Source organism: Oryzias melastigma, linkage group LG3, assembly GCF_002922805.2.
Source record: "Oryzias melastigma strain HK-1 linkage group LG3, ASM292280v2, whole genome shotgun sequence".
Lineage (NCBI taxonomy): Eukaryota > Metazoa > Chordata > Actinopteri > Beloniformes > Adrianichthyidae > Oryzias > Oryzias melastigma.
Window position 1 is genome coordinate 14976336 of NC_050514.1, and position 19062 is coordinate 14995397.

Here is a 19062-nt window from a genome sequence, read left to right on the forward strand (position 1 = left end):
TCTTCGAATTTCTAAATTTTTCATAGATTAGCTACAAACCCTTTAAATATATTCATGGGCTATGTTTTTTAACTTTTATTGTAATTTTAAAAAAAAGAAATTTGAGTTAACCTAATAGATCAGCAACATGCTATTGTTTTTGGCTAATCTGTTATTTACTGGAGTTTTGGGGGTAATTTAGTGTTTAGCCTTTATTTTAGCAACATGGTAACTTTTTTGACTAATTTAATTTACTGGGGAATTTTAGGCTACTTTGGAGTTTAGCTAGTATTTAAGCAACAAGCTAGCTTTTTGGGGGGTAATTTGGAGTTTAGCTCATAAGCTACACACTAAATCTTTTTTTTTTTCAAAATTGACATGTAGTAGGGATTTTTAAACAATTTTACCACAATTTTTTTTTGAAACTTTAGCAAATTTAACATTTTGCAAATAGCTTTTGCATTTTCACCAAATCCCTTCAGCAGTTAAAATAAATTGCGTCACCATTTTCAGCAAAAAGCTTTTGCATCTTCAGCAACTACTTTCAGCAAAATGCATTCACACCTGCAATATTGCAGGTAATGCAAATTTTTTAGTTCAATTTAAAACTTAAAATTAGATTCCAAGCAGAGGGGTTTATGCAGGACACCAAAAACCATGATCATAAAGTGACACTGTTAAAAGGTTGCAGATGAAGCCAAGAGTGTGACAGGAGAGTATATAAACACTTGGGAACAGGTGAGTGCAGTGAGCATGGTAACCAAAGCAGCAGGTGTGGATAAAGCTGGGGTAAAATCCTGACAGTTTTGAAGCTCTAAGACAGACATAAGCAAACTTTTTTACTCGTGCACCACAAAAAGTTCTTAAATTTGGCAGAAGGGCCGGACTTATAGTGTCTTTTGTTAATTCACCTTGTAAAAGAAAGAAATAAAACAGGATCTGTGCTAAAAGATCATTTAATCGTGATTGAAAATTACTTCAAAATAGAACATTTTGGAGTTTTTATGTCAAAACTGTAGTTTTTGTTCTTGTTTTAGTGCCATTTTCACCAATGGGTTTATGTGTTTTAGGGAAAAACTTAAACTCTGGGAAATGCTGCTTTCAAGTGATGTTGGAATAATTGGAAAAATGAAATGTCCGACTTTAAAATTACTCATGAATATCAGAAAAATAACAAATCTTCAAACCCCATATTAATGCAGAATAACTTCCTGCACCTGAACAAGGTGAATGTATTTGTAGGGCCCCACATATGAAAAAAACAATTAGTGTATTTAAAATAATTTATTCCAGTTTGACGGGCCAAATTGAATAGTGTAATGGACCGCATATGGCCCCCAGGCTGTAGTTTGCCCAACCCTGCTTTAAAAAAATTATCTACCAGCTCAGTGGCCTCGTGGTAGAGTGTCCACTCTGGGACTGGAAGGTTGTGAGTTCAAATTTGCGGCACAGTCAAACCAAATACTCGAAAAATGGGACCCAGTGCCATGAGGGGTTGGATTGGGGGTTAAATTACTGAATGGTTCCTGAGCGCACCTGTGTCTGCAGCTCACCGCTCCCCCAGGGGATGGGTCAAATGTGGAGAACAAATTTCATACACTTAGGTTTATGAGACTAACTTTAAATTTAAGAAGCCAAACAGTAAAAGTAAATAACACCACATATCCATGAAGGAGAGTGTCATTAGCGACAGGAGGAAGAAGAAGGAGGCTGCCTGTGTGCCCATGCCTCCTCCACCCACTGCACCCCCGCCCTCCCCTCCTCCGCCGACAAGCATATGTGGGCTGACAACATGACATTGCCAGTGAAGAGAGGGAGGAAGAGGGAGGACCCACAGCCTAGGGTAGGCCCGACATCCACGGCTCTGACAGCTGACGTAGGCAGCCTGAGCTCACACGTCTAGACTCTGAAGGATCATGCAGCAAGCGGCCCTCCTCTGCTCCTCGCCAGCAGCTTCTCGTCATCATCTCCTGGGCTTCCAAACTCTCCTCCCTCTGCTCCTCTTTTGTGCACACCAAAGCGAACAGGAGCCGTCAAACTCTGGGTGTGGCAGAGAAAACCAACACTTCATGAAACAGTTTCAACATGGAAGTCTGACGCCCAAATCAAAGAAGCAGCAGTGATCAGACCTGGAAGATGAACCAAATTTGCTCTGTGCTGAATATCATCAGGAGACTTCACCAGACCAGACGCCTCCTGTGGGGTTTGCTATGGTGCACAACACATAAAAGTTCATCAAATATTAGGATCCATCCATGAACACCGTTTGTTTTTAGATTCTATTTCCTGATTCAAATTCACTTGAATAGACCGTGAATGTGCTCCTTTTAAAATTACTCATATTTATGTGTAGGAAACACAATGCAGACATGTCGCTGTCTGACCCAAAGTAAGAGGCAAAGAAGGAGAACGCGTGCGCATGTGTGTTGCCTGTTTGTGTAAAGTGAGGCAGACATCCACCCTGGGACAGTGTGCCATCGATTGAGCTGAAGGAAAAGGCCTATTATATCCAGCCATGGTTCAAGCGGGGAGTCAAGTGTGTCATATGTGTTGGCTCTAATTGGCAACCCAGTCTGGTGGAGGCTGACTGGAGGTGAAGGCAGAGCAGCAGAAACCCCACCACCTCCTGCTCTCGCCTCCCTCTTTCTGGTTTGCAGGTTTTGTCCATTGTTTTTTGAGCTGATAACAAAGATTTTCAACTGAAAGATAAGATTTTTTTTTTTTTTGACAAAATCATAACAGGCTGGTGGGTTTAAACGTGAAATAAACCTTTTTTTTTGCTCTCTTCGTTCTGGAGATTTTATCTTTTCTGCAGATTTAATTTTATATTTATTTATTAATAAATGCATAGTTTAGCATTTATGTGGTTTACTACTGCCCTCTGCAGGTGCATTTAGGCAAAACATTTGCTTCAGGAAATTTTGGTCAAAAATATTTCAAAGATTTCACTAAATCTTGGAAAAAAAAATCTGTTCTCAAATGGTGTTGAAAGTTTCTAATAAAACTATTTTTAATTTTTATGTCTTCTTAATGCTTACAGAGACAAATTGCCACTTATCCGGGGACTCCAGATGAAAAATAGCCTTTTGGATAACTGGTAGATTTGCAGACAGGCTTTTTTATGTGCAATGTTCCTGTCTATTTGACTTGTTATTCCTAACTCTTATTCGTTTTTTGTCAGTATAAATAATTAACAGGAACTTTTGCGCAAAGCAAAAACCTCCAAAATGTTTTTTCGACACAGGTCTCTCTCGTAAATGAAACCGAATCTCAATATTCTTCTAAATGAATAACGACTTAATAATAGTAAAATCAGGGAGATATGTCAAATTTTCCCCCTGTTTTATTTTAAATCACATTTAAAAAGTTTGGAACTCATAAAAAAAAAGTTGTCAGTTATGTAAGCAGCCTATTTTCTGTTGATTTAGTGAGTGGTTTGAATCCAAATCTTATCAGCTGATGTATTATTGAGGAAGACACTAACGAACACGGAAACCAAACACAATCTTACAAGCTCAGAAGCCCACAAACCAGATCACAGCAGCTTCTGTCAAACCTGTTTGTTTGTTGTTTGTTTTAAATTCATTTTAAGAGCTGACAGATGCTAAACAAGAAAGTTTTTTTTTCCTTTTAAAGACTTGCTCCCTACTTTCATCCTCTGGATCAATGTCTTGCATTAATTATGTTGGGTTCACTTCAGTATTATGCATGCAGAAATGATGTTAGTGCTTTGCAATGCAACTCTGAATGTCTTTGAGTTTTGGCCTAATTGGCTGCTTAATAAGAGGCTGTCATACTTTGTTGGCTTTGAAATTGACTTCCTGTCAGGAGAGAAAGGCTGCCGAAATGATCCCAAATATGACCTTAGCCTCATTAAGCCCAGAATAATTAGCGGTCTTGTCGACAGCGCCTTCTGATTTATGTTTTACCTGAACAAAATTTGCAAAGTCGCATACAGTAATGGATTACAAAAACAGAACAAATCTGCATTGAGCTGCATCATTACTTTAGGAACCAAGAGACGGAAGGAATACACAACAAACCCAACGTTTATCAGTATTTTTGGTTTGGAGATGTCCAATTCTGAGTTTGAAAAATACAAACATTAAATGCTTCAACAAATCCGTAATGTTTGGTTTTTCAAATGCGTACAAATGACTACTTATTCCAAATTGTAGATCACAAACTATTTTCCTAATGAGTGAAATCCCTTATTTAAAAATTACCTAAAAATCGTGTAATTAGATAAATGATATATTGTTTCTTTAGTATCTTGAAACCTATTAAAGCTAAGAAATGTGTACAACTGAATGTTTCTTAGGAAAAGGTTAAATAAACTGTACTTTAGCACCTAAAAAGTTGACACGTCCCTTCAGACAAATATATTTATGCAAAGCAAATTGCTGTATTTGGTTTGATCCAAAAAAATGTCAATTTTTTTGAAAACTTAACAAAACGTGTATAGTCTGTAGGGTTTTTTTTTAAAGATTTCAAATAAAAAAATATCACTTAGGTTTACAAAGAAATGATGAAGAAATTGTTTAAAAGAGATTTTTTTACATTTGTTTTAATGTTTTTACTTAAATGATGTTTAAAAACACAATGAGGTCATCAAGGCTTACATCATTATCGGTATTCATGTAAGCCAATGATCTATTTGTAAATATATATAAATATATAAATCATGTATGTTAAACTCATGTCAATACTTGTTGTTCTTTCTTTGGCCTGATTGTTGTTTACTAATCATTCATCTGAGTTCATGTGATCAACAACTCTACCGCTAGGGGGCAGCAGAGTGCTGCATCAGCAATAGGAAACCTTTCAGGAAGGATTTAAACTTCACTACCTTCAGTTTTGGCTTTTAAACTTGGTTGAACTTTTATCTACTTTTATCAGTCACCTGGAGTTTGAATCAAAACATATAAACAACTGGGTTTGTTTGGGTGGAGGAAGAATACAGAGTATCTTCTGCTAACTCCCTCAAGTGACACAGACGTGTTTTTAAATCAAACTTTTCTATCAGACACCTTTTTTATCTTGATGGATATTTATTGAGCCATTTCATTATTCAAATACATGCAATGGTTATTGCTGATCAAACTTGAAAGTTTTTTTTTTTAAAAATAAAGTGAATATAATTTCCTGTATTTATATATTGAATCAATGTAAAAAAAAAAACCTTAGGAATGATTCAGCTTTCTTGCAACTCTATGGAAAATCTTTTACCATTTCTATTTTTAACAATATGTTCTCATTTAAATTTGTTGAATCTTCTATTTATAATTGATAGCATATTTTTTTACAAAGTCAAACATTTTATATTCACCGTCAAATTGAAAATGCAGCTCATGATCATTGAAGGCTACAAAAGTCAGATTTCTTCAGACACTCCTGGCTGGTGGTGCTGGAGGAAAACTCCAATGCAGGTCACTTGGAAGCAACGCCAAGGATAGAGCTGCTAACGTGGTTAAACAATGAAGCAAGGCCAGACAGTGACAGAAAACATGTTATGATAAAAATATGACAGAGAAAACAAGATGACCTGATACTATAATAGCTAATGACAGATATTTAACCCGTGAGATTTTGAAAGTGTCTTTACAGGAAGTTTTTGCATCCCCTCAAATCCCTTCAAATTGCTTTGTGTACAAAATTAAAGTCAAGATAAAAGTTTGTGTCCTAAAAAAGAATGTTTCCATTTATTGTTCCCATCAATCTATCTTTTAATTGACATGTTTTTACTCCCTTTGCCCAATAACAGCTGGCCTCCGATTCAGCTCCCATCTGACCCTAAACAAGAAGAAGCAGGTACAGAAAATAGGTGGATGTTTTCTCACGCCTGTCTGGCTCGGACTCCTAGCTGACACAGTTTCCCATCACACTTGGACTACATCGATAGCGGCAGCCTTTGAGTCAGATTGAAGGCATTACTGAAATGGCATCCCAGCTTAGACGTACCCTGCAGAGCACCATGGATCTTCATCTTCTCTTTCGACAGAATGTTCAAAATAGCACAGGATCAAAGGGCTCTGGTTGAATGTGGTGAATGTGCGAGGGCATGACACATACCATCCAGAGGCTCCATGCGCCGCCTTACTGCAGGAAGCCTGACCTGGATGAGAGCAGGTTTTTACACTTTAATGAGGTGTGCAGTGCTGCTGGCAGGGCATGCACGCTGGAGAAAATGTTGTTTGAGAGTGTCAGTGCATCCCAGTGCAAAAAAAGAAGTTACGAGAGCAGAAAGTTTGAGTGTGCCGGCCAAGAAGCAGGTCTCAGTGTCTGCTAAAACTCATTTCCAAGGCTGAGACTAAAATATCTTTATGATACCCAAGCTATTTTTAAAATCAAATTCTATTTTAAACACAAAATCCAATCAAAATGCTGATGCTAATTCTAATCACATCAAATTTGAGTTCAAAATCATATTCAAATTCAAAATCCAATTTCAGTTTATAATCAAATTCAAATTTAACATTGATTTTTAATTTAAAATCTGGTTTAAATTCAAAATGAAATTCCAGTTTAAATGTAAATTCATAATTTAAATCTAAACACTTAAATCAAAATGTAATCCAAATTCACAGCATAGATATACAGTCCATATAAAATGCTTTATTAAACTATTCAACATGTTAACATTGCAAGGTGAGTTTTAAAAGAAAGATACAGATTCAATTCATAATTCAATTATAAAAATACAGATGGAACTGTGTTATCTAAGGTAAAATATATACAGTATATATATATATAATGGAAAATAAATATTGCATACAATCCAGTATTATAAGAATGCTGCTAAGTGGGACATAGAAATAATTTGTAAATGACAGCGTAATATTTTGCTTTCTTTAGTTGGCTTTGGCTAAAGGACATGAGAATGGATTCAGAGAGTGAACATGTCTTCCTTTTCAAAATAAAACATCATGTGACCATATTGTGTGATTATTTTAGTCAGATTTGTGGCAAATAAACAGCTTTTGATTATGAACTCCTAACAAAAAACAACTTGAATTGAAGGAAAACTGTAAAAATGAAAGACAACAGTGAAAATATATACTAAAAGTGGACATTCAAGTCAGACCAAGAGACTTCTTTGCTTTAAATATTCACAATATCCTGTAATGTGTCTGTCACAGCATCAAGAGGAGTTTGACATTGAAGTTTTATTTCATTTACAAACCGACTCACTGACTGCTGAAGAATGACATTTCACCTGAATATGAACATTTTGATTAAAAGAAACAAATTGTTTTCCAAAATTCACAAGTATGTTGTTATAAACCCATCTGGATTGTGTTCAATTACATTTTCTCTATTTCTCTTTTTAAAGTATGCCAGTTACCGGTATGTGGAATCGGTTTGAGGATATATTTTTGGACAGCTTTGACACAATTTGACCCCCGGCTAATGTCTAATGTCTAATAATTGTAGTTTGAAGTCTCCAAAACTATACAATTCATGTCATCACAATTCGAAGAACAGAGCAGATGACAGAAACTACAGAGAAATGCTGCTCAGCTTCACGTGCTTGTGTGAAACTCTGTTGTTGAACAGCGTTTTGTCCTGACTTACTGCTTCATTCTTTCCAGCCAGCAGCTGCCCTGCATCTCTCTCCTTCTTTCACTGGCCTTGTGAGTGACAGCACATGTGCTGGAGTTCATGGGAGGCCCGCTGCTGAAACTCTAGCCCCCTTTACCCCACGACTGTGAGACATACCCCAGCTATGGACAGGGTGGAGCAGTGAGACAGTTGGAAGGGGAGGAAAGGAGCAAGAGACTCTTACGGGGAGTTACTGCAGGAGACAGAGGGAAGGGGAAGGTTTGAAAGTTGGATTTCCAGACCCATTGAAGGAGGTGCACTGAGCTCTGTCCAGGCAGCGTCTCTGAGTGCAGATGAGGATGGAGGGGTGGATGTGGATGGTGTATGTGCTGGCCGCTTTGTTCCATCAGGTAGGACATCCTCAAACCTTTACTTTGAGCAAACTGCTGTTTTAAGAAGATGCTTTATGTGAAACAATCATAAATCATGTTTTTCATGACCTGATTTCTATGAAACATTTTCAACTGACTGGTATGAACCATTTCCTCTACCAAGATCGTCTCTCTGTTTACAATCTGACTTTTTTCCCACCATTTTCCCTCACAATTTATGTCTTTACCTGAGTGATGTTCTCAATCCAGATTTCATCAATGGTGACGCTGCACTGACTCTGCAATCAGAGCTTATGAGCGATCCAAACACTCCGTTCTATCTTGAGAATGGATGATGGAGTACTTTGAGGAGGACCAGGCTCCAGATGTGTACAAGGTCTCAGGGCATCATTAGAAGCCCATGTCAGAAGACGCCATTATGAGAATGGATGACAATATAAACTGACTTATTGCCAACTGCACTTCCAAGGACCATCAGTCTTCTCGTGTGTTTGGAGTAGTAATGCAGTGCAGGTTAGACGAATGATTCATTTGGCCTCCGACTGTACTTTTTGGAACTGATTTACCGCGGTGGAGGGGAATTATTTAGATCTCTATGAGAGTTTGTCTTACCTGCTAATTGTTTAATGTTGAGAGCGGATGATAGTCTCCATGGTTAAAGTATGCTGTTTTTGTGGTTGGATTTAATACTATGTGGTTAGTTTTTACTGTGAAGAAAAACTGCTTCAGCTTCTGGATTTAGGCTCACATGGAAAGGAGAGTTAAGTGGAGCCAATCCCAGTTCACCAAGTAGCCGTCTTGAAGCTTGTGGCAAAGCCAAAACTGTCTCTATTCACTTCAATGTGGATTTGTTAATTCTTTAAATTTATTTTACCTGACAAGATATATTAGGAACATGCTCTAATGTACAGGGAAAAGGAGAAATGACAACAAAAAATAAATTAAAACAGAGGACATTTCAAGATTTATCATCAGTTACAACCATTGACTCTATAAGTACGAACTGGACATAGCAAGTGTTGAAGTCCCCCATAGGAAATGCGTTACCTTCGACCCTCGCAAAATCCGGCCAGAGCCTTCGCCGTCGATTCCTGATACGTCTACCGCCATATTGCAACTGATTCCCACCCCTCGACAGCGATTAGTTCGAGTCGTGCTGAGTCACGTTTTTGAAGGAACTGCTGTGGCCAATCACGAGCGAGCTTGTTCCGGCTTGTTCGAAGCCCACACCCCTCCCCCTGCAAGTGGCTCTGGGACATCTGTCAATTAAACGTTTGAGCTGGGACTAGAAACTTTTACTCAAGCATCTGATTGGTCAGTTTATAACTTGAAGAACTTGTGATAAAGAATTTTTTTTTTAAATTAGGATTAGAAAGAACACACCAAGTAGGAAGCATCGGAGCAAGAATGGTTATTCTGACAAATAAAATGACTGAGAAATAACTCCCTGCGACGGACTGGCGACCTGTCCAGGTTGTACCCCGCCTTCGCCCATCAGTGGCCGGGATAGGCTCCGGCACCCCGCGACCCCGAACGGGATGAAGCGGTCAAGCAAATGGATGGATGGATGGATGGAAATAACTCCATTCCTCATTGGAAGTCTACGGGACTTTAGCCTTCTTGCAACCCGCGGGTACTTCCTGTTTGGAGCACAGAAGGAAGGGGTTGCTCAGTCCAGTTCCTACTTATACCGTCAATGGTTACGACTCTTTTCAAAGAGAATTTGAAACAACCAAATGTTTTTTTTACATACAAATTTACCTGAGAGGTGTTTACAAATGTGGGCGGAGTCTTTTCAGACGTAAATGCCACGTGTGCCAGAGTGAGGTCATATCCTGCCAAGATGACAAATCTGGTTCAATGTTAGAGGGTCATGAGACCCCATCTTCTGATCCATTTTATTATTACCGTCCACACACGCTTCAATGTATTAGCGCTGTAACATTGGGGCCTTAAAGCGCCTTCAACACTAAAGAGAAATCTAATTTTTATAATCTGCATTACAAAAAGCTCTTAAAGATGGTTTAAATTGTATTTATTACAGAAGAAACCTAAACCTTTTAGAAAAAGATCCATGTCACCTACTCATTCATTCCATCAAATCTCTACACTTCAGCTATATTTTTACCTTCTTTGTTGCTTTTTTTTAGACTTTGCTGTCCATTTACTGGAACTTGGTAAAGATTTTTTTTTTTTTTTAGAAAATTAAAAAGTCTTTTTGAATAGAAACAACTTCCTTCCCAGGTCGATGCTAAGTTTCAAAGTAAGGTGATCGGGAGGTCCAAGAGGTTGCTTTAATTTCAAAGCTAAATGTCACAGCAGCAGAATGTGCAAACAGGATCCCTCTTAGCATATGTGGCTTTCCAGGAAACCTATCCGAGGGAAAGTGGCCTTTTAGACTGCTTCAAGTCCCCAATGTTTAACATTTTGAGCACTTCTTTTCCTGTCATCGGCAAAACTGTTCCGATATCATATGAATAATTGATGAAAAAAGACGGTATTTACCCATCAACAGCTGCTGATCCAACCACAGCTTTCAGAGTCACTCGATATCTTTTACTTGTTTAATGTTCTTTGTTGGAGCTGAAGCGTTTTAGGCCTGTTGGCTGGATGTTGTGGTGATGAGTGGCCAGCAGCCACAGCTGCTCCCAGATGCATACACAATGCCATTTGTCCCGCTCTGTAATCCTCCTCAGAGAAGCAGAAGCAGGTTGCTCCTGAAGCATGAAATCAGGTCCACATCAAGCGGCCAGCTGTGATCCCGCTTATCGGAAACAGTCTGTGGAGCATTTGCTCTGAAGCTCGGGTCCTGCTGTGAGTCCGTACCTTCAGGCTTTTTTAGCTCGTTTTAACGCAACTATGAAACCAAAGGGTAGAGAGACGACTTCCTGCTCCTTAAAACAAGTAAGATGAAACGTAAAGTCCATTTCCACACTTTTCTTTTTTTCCTCCCTCATTATTTTTTATAGACTGGGACATGAAAGAACAGCTGGTGACAGTTGTTGATTTAAAAGGCTTACACAGAAGCAGTCCAGCACCGGTGCCAGGATGAGTTTGCAGTTTGGGCCTTTATACTATACAGAACAAAGCAGTTTTATATTTGAAATTGAAATATTGTTCATTTTTAAGCATAAATCTCCAGAAAACCTCTTGAATATGCTCATTTTCAGAAACAAAAATAGTGGATTTATTGATGTTTTGGTGGGAGAAAAGTTTGAAATGAAGTCTCCAGTGAGATTATTCAAAGAATGACTAACAGAAGCTGTGTTTTTGGTTCAGTGGCATTAAAAATAAAGAGACCGTGCCTGACATTCTTTGTACAGCTGTTGTTTTTTTCTTATGTTTCTGCTAACCTCTAAACGTCTAATTGATGAGCTTAGATCTTTTGTTATTTTAAAGAAACTGCACCGTTGCTGGCCTCTTCATGCACGCTCAGAAACAATTTTGACAACTTTTCTAGATGGTCTATTTTTGAATTATCAATCTTTAAAACGTGCAGCACTCTAAAAATGTTTTTCAGTCCTCCTCGTGCCTTCATAAACTCGCGATTCAAAGCCATAACCTTGCTCTGCTTCCCTAAGCCCTGAACATTTGTTCAAAGGAGGAGAAACATTTGCAGTGCCACCAAAAATAGTGTTCCTGCCCATGCCAGGCATTCATGACTTAGCAAAGAGTGGAAGGGGGTGGGGGGTGGGGGGGGGCAGCTCTGCTGATGACTGACAGCTTGACTGTCTGATGAACAGATGCAGAAATGAAGCGAGGTTCACCTGTGCACCACAGTTGCTGCAGAAGCAGACCTAATCACAACGCAAAACCAAGCAGAAAATAGTCAAAAATGACTAACTAGAGAGTTTATCTCCCTTAAAGTATGAGGTAAACCAGCATTTTTACCAGCTGCAGCTCTGATTGCTTTGTGAAGGAATGTTTCAGGGTGAATGCTTTAGCAGCCATGTCAACCCACACAGAGAAAATTTACAGTTATGGAGGCTTGTATTTGACATCTAACCCTTTATATGTTCAATTAATGTTTAAGTGCAAGTTAGTTTCAGGAAGAAAGCTGGAAACAGTGTAAGAGTACCAAAGGTGTCGTGTTGTTGGGTCAAGATGTTCACCAGATTAAAAACCATCTCCACACTTTTCACAGCCAAAAGCAGAGGGAAGTTAAACTTGGCAAAGACGGCATAATATAGCGTTTTACAACTCCGGCTGTGAGGCCGCTTTATATCCAAACAAGCTGCTGTTACCTCTGTCGGGGTCCCGGGTGAAAGGCCGCGCTGTAAAAGTATCTGGGAAAAGCCTCTGAAACAGTTCATCTGTGTGTGGTGTCATCACCCAGCCTGTCAGAGGCGGGCCCCGCCGGCCTAATTGGAAACCCGATTCTTTGGTGTTGCTGTGTGCAGTTCTGGTAAAAACATTAAAGTAGATACTCAGCGGAGCCACTGTCCATGAGTCTGTGTCATGTTAGACGGTGGAAAGAAGGAAAAAAGAAGGTTTGTAAATGTACAGATTGGGTGTTCTGCACAGGCTAGTCTCTGCTAACTGCTTCAATGTTTCATGCTCTGGAGCACTCTGTGGCTCTTAACAGAAATATTTAATGCATCAAACTTGGCAGATCTGAACCCGGCTCCACAATACTTCATTATCAAAACAGTGTCATAGTTCATGTATCCACCAGAGCGAAGAGGGAGATGGTTTCTTTCAATGTGCACTCTCTTATAATAGCAGCTACCATTTATGGAGGCTTTCTCTTAAAGTATATTTAAGTTTTCAGCCTTTCGGTGAGTAAGATGTCAAATGACTGATCCAAACCATGTCAATTTAATTCATATTATTCTCTGTAAAAGTCCTTTTTAAATAGATTTTTTCTTAGAAGCTGTGGTGCTGAAGTCCTTGTCTCAGCTCCAACACGTTTCCTTTTTGTCAAACACTAATATGTTCCGTGTGAAACAGGCTGTAAGATGGAGAAAACTGTCATTTTAGGCCTCCTTTTATGTTAAGTCATACATAGCCTGTACTTTTTTTTTCAAAGCAAACCTGTGGCTTCTCTTGCTTAGGGTATATTCAGACTGAACATATTTGGTTTGCTTAAAGTGAACCAGTGTTCATTTCCCCCGACAATCTGGAGCAAAGTTTCAGTCTGAATACTTCAAGCAAACTCTGGTCCAGGACCAGGAACCACTCTCTGGGGTGGTCTTGGTTCATTTCTAATTGGACTGAACTCCAGTTTCCTCAGTCTGAATAGGATCCACTCAGAGGGCAAAATAACTGGACCAAAATGGCCACCATAGCCGGTCACTAGTGGACAAACGTAGGGCAGTGATGCAACAGCAACTCATTGAAAGTGGTTGGATGAATGCAGGCTCATAAAACAACGTAATACACATCTCTTCTAACTCTGTTTTTCCAACAATATATATGTCATAAACACTTAGAACTGTAGCCATAGCGTCCCCAGTAACTGTCTTGCTGCATGCCTCTGCGGTACCAAAGTAGCAATAAAAAGTGTGGAATCTGGCTTTCATACAGACGCTCAAAATTTACATCAGATCAAAAATTTCCTGATAATTACCATCCAGAGCAGGTGTTTAATATGGAGGAAACCAGCCAATTCTAGATGACCTTTCGTACCAAACTGATGAAGGAGGAAATGCACACTTTTTTCATTTTATTTATTTATTTTTTGAGGCACAGATACAGAGTGACAGTTCATGTAAAGCATGATCAGACATGTTTTTGATGAGTATGGATCAGTGACTAACATTCTTTGGCTGTGGGGGTTGGAGGGTGAGACGGGGACGGGGGCTTATACAAGCACATGTGCTGTCACTCACTAGACCAGTGAAAGAAGGAGAGAGATGCGGCTCGGAAGTAGACCATCTCTAAACATGAACGCGTGAGCAGAAAGCACTCCTGGAGGTCAGCGAGGAATGTTTGATACAAGCGATGGAGATGTCTTGTTTCTGTGTGGAGTTTTGACACGAAAAAATACAATAAACAAAGTGCAGCACCTCCATCTTTCACTTTTTCTTTTGACCCACCCTCGTAACTCCTGGCCAATGACTGAAGAGATCTTTATTCGCCTGGCTTTATTTACAAGTTTTGGTCCGAAACAGAAATCTCCAGTAGACCACAGTCTAAAAACAGACCAAATGTAAGGTTTAGGACTCGATTCGGACAAAATTTAGCAGACTCGGACCAGAACAAAGGATTTTATCAGTCTGAATACACCCTTAAATTCTGGCTGTTTATGTGAAAAAAAACAAAAATAGTTGCAAAGCTAAATTTACACCGGGCATGTGGTGCACGGTCTTGAATGCACGTTTAGAATACTGTGTTTACTGGATTGTTGCCGCCTGATACTAGTGCATGTCCACTTTCTACCTTTAGAAGACGCTTGGTGCAAAAATTCAAAGCGGTGCAAATTTCACAAATCTTGCTCAAGGCTTTTTCTTTCCCAGCTCTAGTTCAATATATGAAAGACTTGGTGTCATAAATGTTCACAGTTGGAACTTCCCTGAAATAATGTAGACATTATCGATGTGTTACTACCTAATCTGATATCCTGATTTAGAGAAGTTCAACTGGTTTAACTTGCAACGCGCATTCAGTGGCCGTAGAGTCCGAAAACGGACCCTAAAACTTGCGTGGCGACCTGTGAATTTGAGAGTTTTGAATGCGGAAGCCCAAAACACACAATTACTTGTCTCTAGAAGTGGCTACTTGAACACACGTTTTGCTGAGGGTGGTGTGAACGTAGCTGAAGAGTTGTGAGTCAGACTGAATTACAGGGCAGCTTCCTGTCCTTGTGCGATTTATTTTGTGTGCATTCTCAAAGTAGCTTTAATAATCCAAATACGTTTAGGAAGGGCTATTCTTAGAAATACGACTGCTACTCAACTGTTGGCCTTAAAAGCATTGAGAGCTCATTAATACTTGATAGAGTTGTAAGAATGGAAGTGTTGAAAAACTTTAAGTTTGTAGAAATGTTCAAGGAAGATTTAGCTCTTGCGTGTAAACATGTGTGAGTGGTGAACAATGGCTGAAAGCGCTAAAGTGTTAGGGGTCAGGAGTATAGAGGAGGCTGAGATTAGCCTGGCCTCTGACTGGGCCTGCAGATGCCAGCCATGGTTACCATTCCTCCTTTAACAGGCGAGCAGCGTGCCAGAGGATCAACACAGTCTCGGTAAAAGACAGAGCTGTAATCACAACCCAATCACAGCATTTATACAACATATACACAGTTTACATCCATGCATAAGATGTGCATCTGATGAAATGGATTCATCATCATTATCAAGTCACATGTGCATGAGATCACAAGGATGGATAAATCTCTCCGGTTCCGTGGATTGTGCATTTGAGCTGTTCAACATGTGTGATGTAATGCCGGATCTGGAGAAATCCCAGAGAGGAGCAGGAAGTGAACAAAGGAAATGTGTGAGCATGTGCGTGGGTGTGTGTTCTATGCGTTTGCCGTGGGAGAAGCGTGCATGAGCGTGGAATTCCTCCAGCACTGCAGATCCGTAAGGTGACTCCAAACTCCCAGTCAGGTGCAGAATTGAGCATAGAGGGGAATTTGTAAGTGTGAGCGGGAATGCGAGTGGGAAAGCGGGGTATCTTAATCCATAGACGGCAGCTGTTGTGTGCGTTTTCTCACATGTGCTGTGCGTGGGCGTGCGTATCTGTGTGAACACAGCCAAAACAGAAATGTGATGATGGAGGCCTTATGAAAAGAGCACGTCTGTTTGTGTTTGCTCAGATGAATTTGCACCCCCCATCAAAGGAAGTAGACAAAAATACAGATTGGTGAATGAAACTTGAAGCTGCTTCTTCGACCCTGGACAGTCCCACATCAACCAGCTATTCTCTGCACCACAATTAGAACACAGTAACTCCACCAGGACTCGGGGAATGTCAAAGCCATGGGGGGACATCAAGCAGCTGCAAATGCATGCAAGGCTGTGTTCCCTTCCATGAGGAAGACGTCCTGAAGCTTACATAAATCCATGGGATCTGAATGAGTGTGAATGTGTTTCCTTCAGGTGTGGAGCTCTGCAGAACATCACCACAGAGATGCAGAGCTGCATCCTTGGGCTCTGTTTCCCTGGAGAAATCAAGGCAGGAGTCTGGCCAGAATGAAGAGGGACTGGATCATCCCTTCAATCAGAGTGTTGGAGAACAGCAAGCAAGTCCCTGAAGATCTTGTTGTGGTAAAAAAGAAAAAAGCATTGAGTTACTGCAGAATGTTTCATCATTTATCTAGTTAAAGTCCATATTTTTATGCTTTTTAACAATAGTAATCAGTCTTCATGTGTCAGCTTGACTAAACTTTAATAGTTTTCTTAATATAAACATGGTTATATTGCACGTCATTATTTTTTCTAGTTCAGGAACAATGTAATAATATTGGATTGTATTTTACAAGGTGCTCCACGGTGGTGTAGTGGTTAACCTTCCTAAGGAAAAGGCCGTGGCCAAATCCCAGCTGGATCCTTTCTGGAGTTTGCATGTTCTCCATGTGCAGGGGTCTGCAACCTGAGGCTCTGGAGCCACATGTGGCTGTTTTCTCCTTCACAACACAGTCGTCTCACTGATAATTGTACAAAAACAAAAATAAGTCATAAAATCTAAACAATACCTAGTTGCTAAACTAATCTAAACAGACTGAGCTAAGCTGGGCATCCCTGCCCTTAGAACCTTCTTCTAAGTAAGAAAAAACTCCTAAAAAAATGATTGATTCCAAGGGAAAAAAACTAAGAAACCTCAGGGATATCCACATAAAGAAGGGATCATCTCTCAGGACAGACAGGCGATGTAACAGATGAGTTAATTTGTTTTAGTTAGTTCAGTTCTCTCATTCATGTTTGTATTTTTAACATGATAGGTGAGAAAATGATGGAAAAAGGTTGACATTATTAGTTGGTTAATTGAGGTATCTTTATATTATTTCTGCATTTTGTTTAAATATTTTTAGTTTCTACATCAATATCATGTTTAAAATCCATTAGTAGTATGTGAAAGGAGACAAAGAATGAGGGCTCAACACAGTCATAATGGTAGAAAAATGTTTGGATCAACAGAAAGATCTTATTTGACATTGGGTGAACTGTATTTTGAAAAGAACATGAATGTCAAAAGTGAAAGAAGTTTCTAAAAATAAGTAAATAAGAAAAGCAAAACAATGTTATAATTACATTCCTGTAAATATTCAAAAGCTAAATTGTATAAATTAATGGTTTAATTGCCACAAAGACATAAATAGTGTATTTTTATTTTTTTGAAGTGGGACTTTGAGGCTCTCGCCGGGTTTTGGTTCAGTAAGAAATTGAACCAAATGTCTCTTTTAAAGGTTAATGGTTGCAGACCCCTCTCCCTGTGCATGCTTGGGTTTTCTCTGGTTTCCACCGACAATAAAAAAGAAATTAAAAAAATAAAATAAAAAAACATTCTTCATAGGTTAATTTAACTCTAAATTGTCTTTAAGTGTATGTTAGTGCGTGTGTTGTGTGACCCTTCAATGGGCTAGTAAACCATCCTGGGTGTACCCCACCCTTGCTCAACAGAAGCTTGGATAGGCTCCAGCAACCCCGTGACCTTAAAAGGAATTTAGTAGGTTTGGAAAATAGATGGATGTGTTTTATTGTTTTCAATGCCTTCACTTCTCATCCATATCTTTTTTATTTTGAAGTACCTTGAAAAAAAACTTAACATTGCTTCAAATTGTACACCTCTTACTCAAGAAAAATTTAAACTCTTCCCAAAAAGTAACAATGATTGCTAACACAATCTGATAGTTCTATTAAAGATTTAAATGTTTGGCTGCTTTTCTGAAAGTTTTGCAACTTTCTGGAGTTGGATTTTAGACTTTTACATGCGCTGATCCGTCCATGTGTCAAAGACAAAGCAAAAAGAATGCATAAAATGACTCGTTGTTATTATTAGTTCAGCACTGCAGAGGCCCCTCTGAGTTCAAACACATCTCAGGGTTTATGTTCCACATCTGGCATTAAAGAAAAGGCACTACAATCTTCCTCCATACCTTCTCAAGAGCAGTCACATCTTTTTTTTTTCCTCTTACCCAGATCAAATCAGACAAAACCTTCTCGGGCGAGGTGATCTACAAGTTGGAGGGTCCTGGAGTCGACCAGGAGCCCAAAAACCTGTTTGAGATTGATGATAAAAAAGGAGTAATCAGGAGCAAGCAGCCACTGGACAGAGAGAAGCACAGGAGTTTCACGGTAAGACATCATTAAAGAGTAATCAGGGAGGGGTACTTCCATCAAGCTGCAGTGCACAGTAAGAGCTCTCACATGTTTTAAAGCAAATGTTTCTGTCCTGCATCGTATATCAGCGTGTCAGTACAAACAGCCAAGGGGCAATTTCTCAAGGATTTTATAGGCGTCTTGGGGGATAATTCTTCCAAATGTGTCATGGATGAATGAACAGGGCTTTTCTTTCTACCAGCATGTGTTGTGGTCGTCTACCACATTCACCTTGAATCATAAACTGTTTAGTTCAGTGTTATTTAACCAGATCAAAATCTCTTTGACAAGGGCAACCTGCTTTGATCGGCTAAATCATCTAACAATTTGTTTTCTTGTGTATGTTAGCTCAAAGCCTTTGCCCTGTCCCCCAGTGGGGAGAGGTTGGAGAACCCCACCACCATTGAGATTGTGGTTCTGGATCAGAATGACAACAAACCCGTTTTCACTCAGAGGCAGTTTGTTGGCTCAGTCCCTGAGTTCGCTGTCCCAGGTACGACTCATACATGAGCTGACACCCATTACACTCTACATCATCAGTCACACATCACTATTTTTAATATTTCATGTAATTTATGACATACTAAGAGTGATTCTAAGACTCATTTTTAATTTTATGATAAAATTCCCTTCACAACAGTGTCTGTTCTATTAAAAATCAATTAGTCTATGTTTTATTTATAGTTGTTTTGACCAGGTTTCTTATTAGCCAAAATATTAAAATCTAAAAAAGTTCTTGTTTGTTTCAAGGATCAAACAAAGTTTTTGTTTTTAGCAACAGAAAGCCCTTAATTGCCCTTTAAATAAGACTATATTCCACTTTTTAATGCTCTCTTAAATATCCACGGATGAATAAAGCTGAAATGTTTAGGGAATCTTAGGAAATT

The 19062-nt window shown here is 39.2% G+C and overlaps 1 protein-coding gene across 1 annotated transcript in view; it reads left to right on the top strand.

Moving 5' to 3' along the window:
• The first annotated feature begins 7718 nt into the window (after positions 1-7718).
• cdh15 (cadherin 15, type 1, M-cadherin (myotubule)) overlaps positions 7719-19062 on the top strand; it is a 20046-nt gene continuing 8702 nt past the window's right edge. Inside the window, exons 1-4 of the mRNA XM_024294906.2 lie at positions 7719-7931; positions 15956-16123; positions 17996-18151; positions 18524-18668. Coding sequence (XP_024150674.1) covers positions 7875-7931; positions 15956-16123; positions 17996-18151; positions 18524-18668 — 526 coding nt within the window. The 5' untranslated portion in view covers positions 7719-7874. The remainder of the gene's footprint in view (positions 7932-15955; positions 16124-17995; positions 18152-18523; positions 18669-19062) is intronic.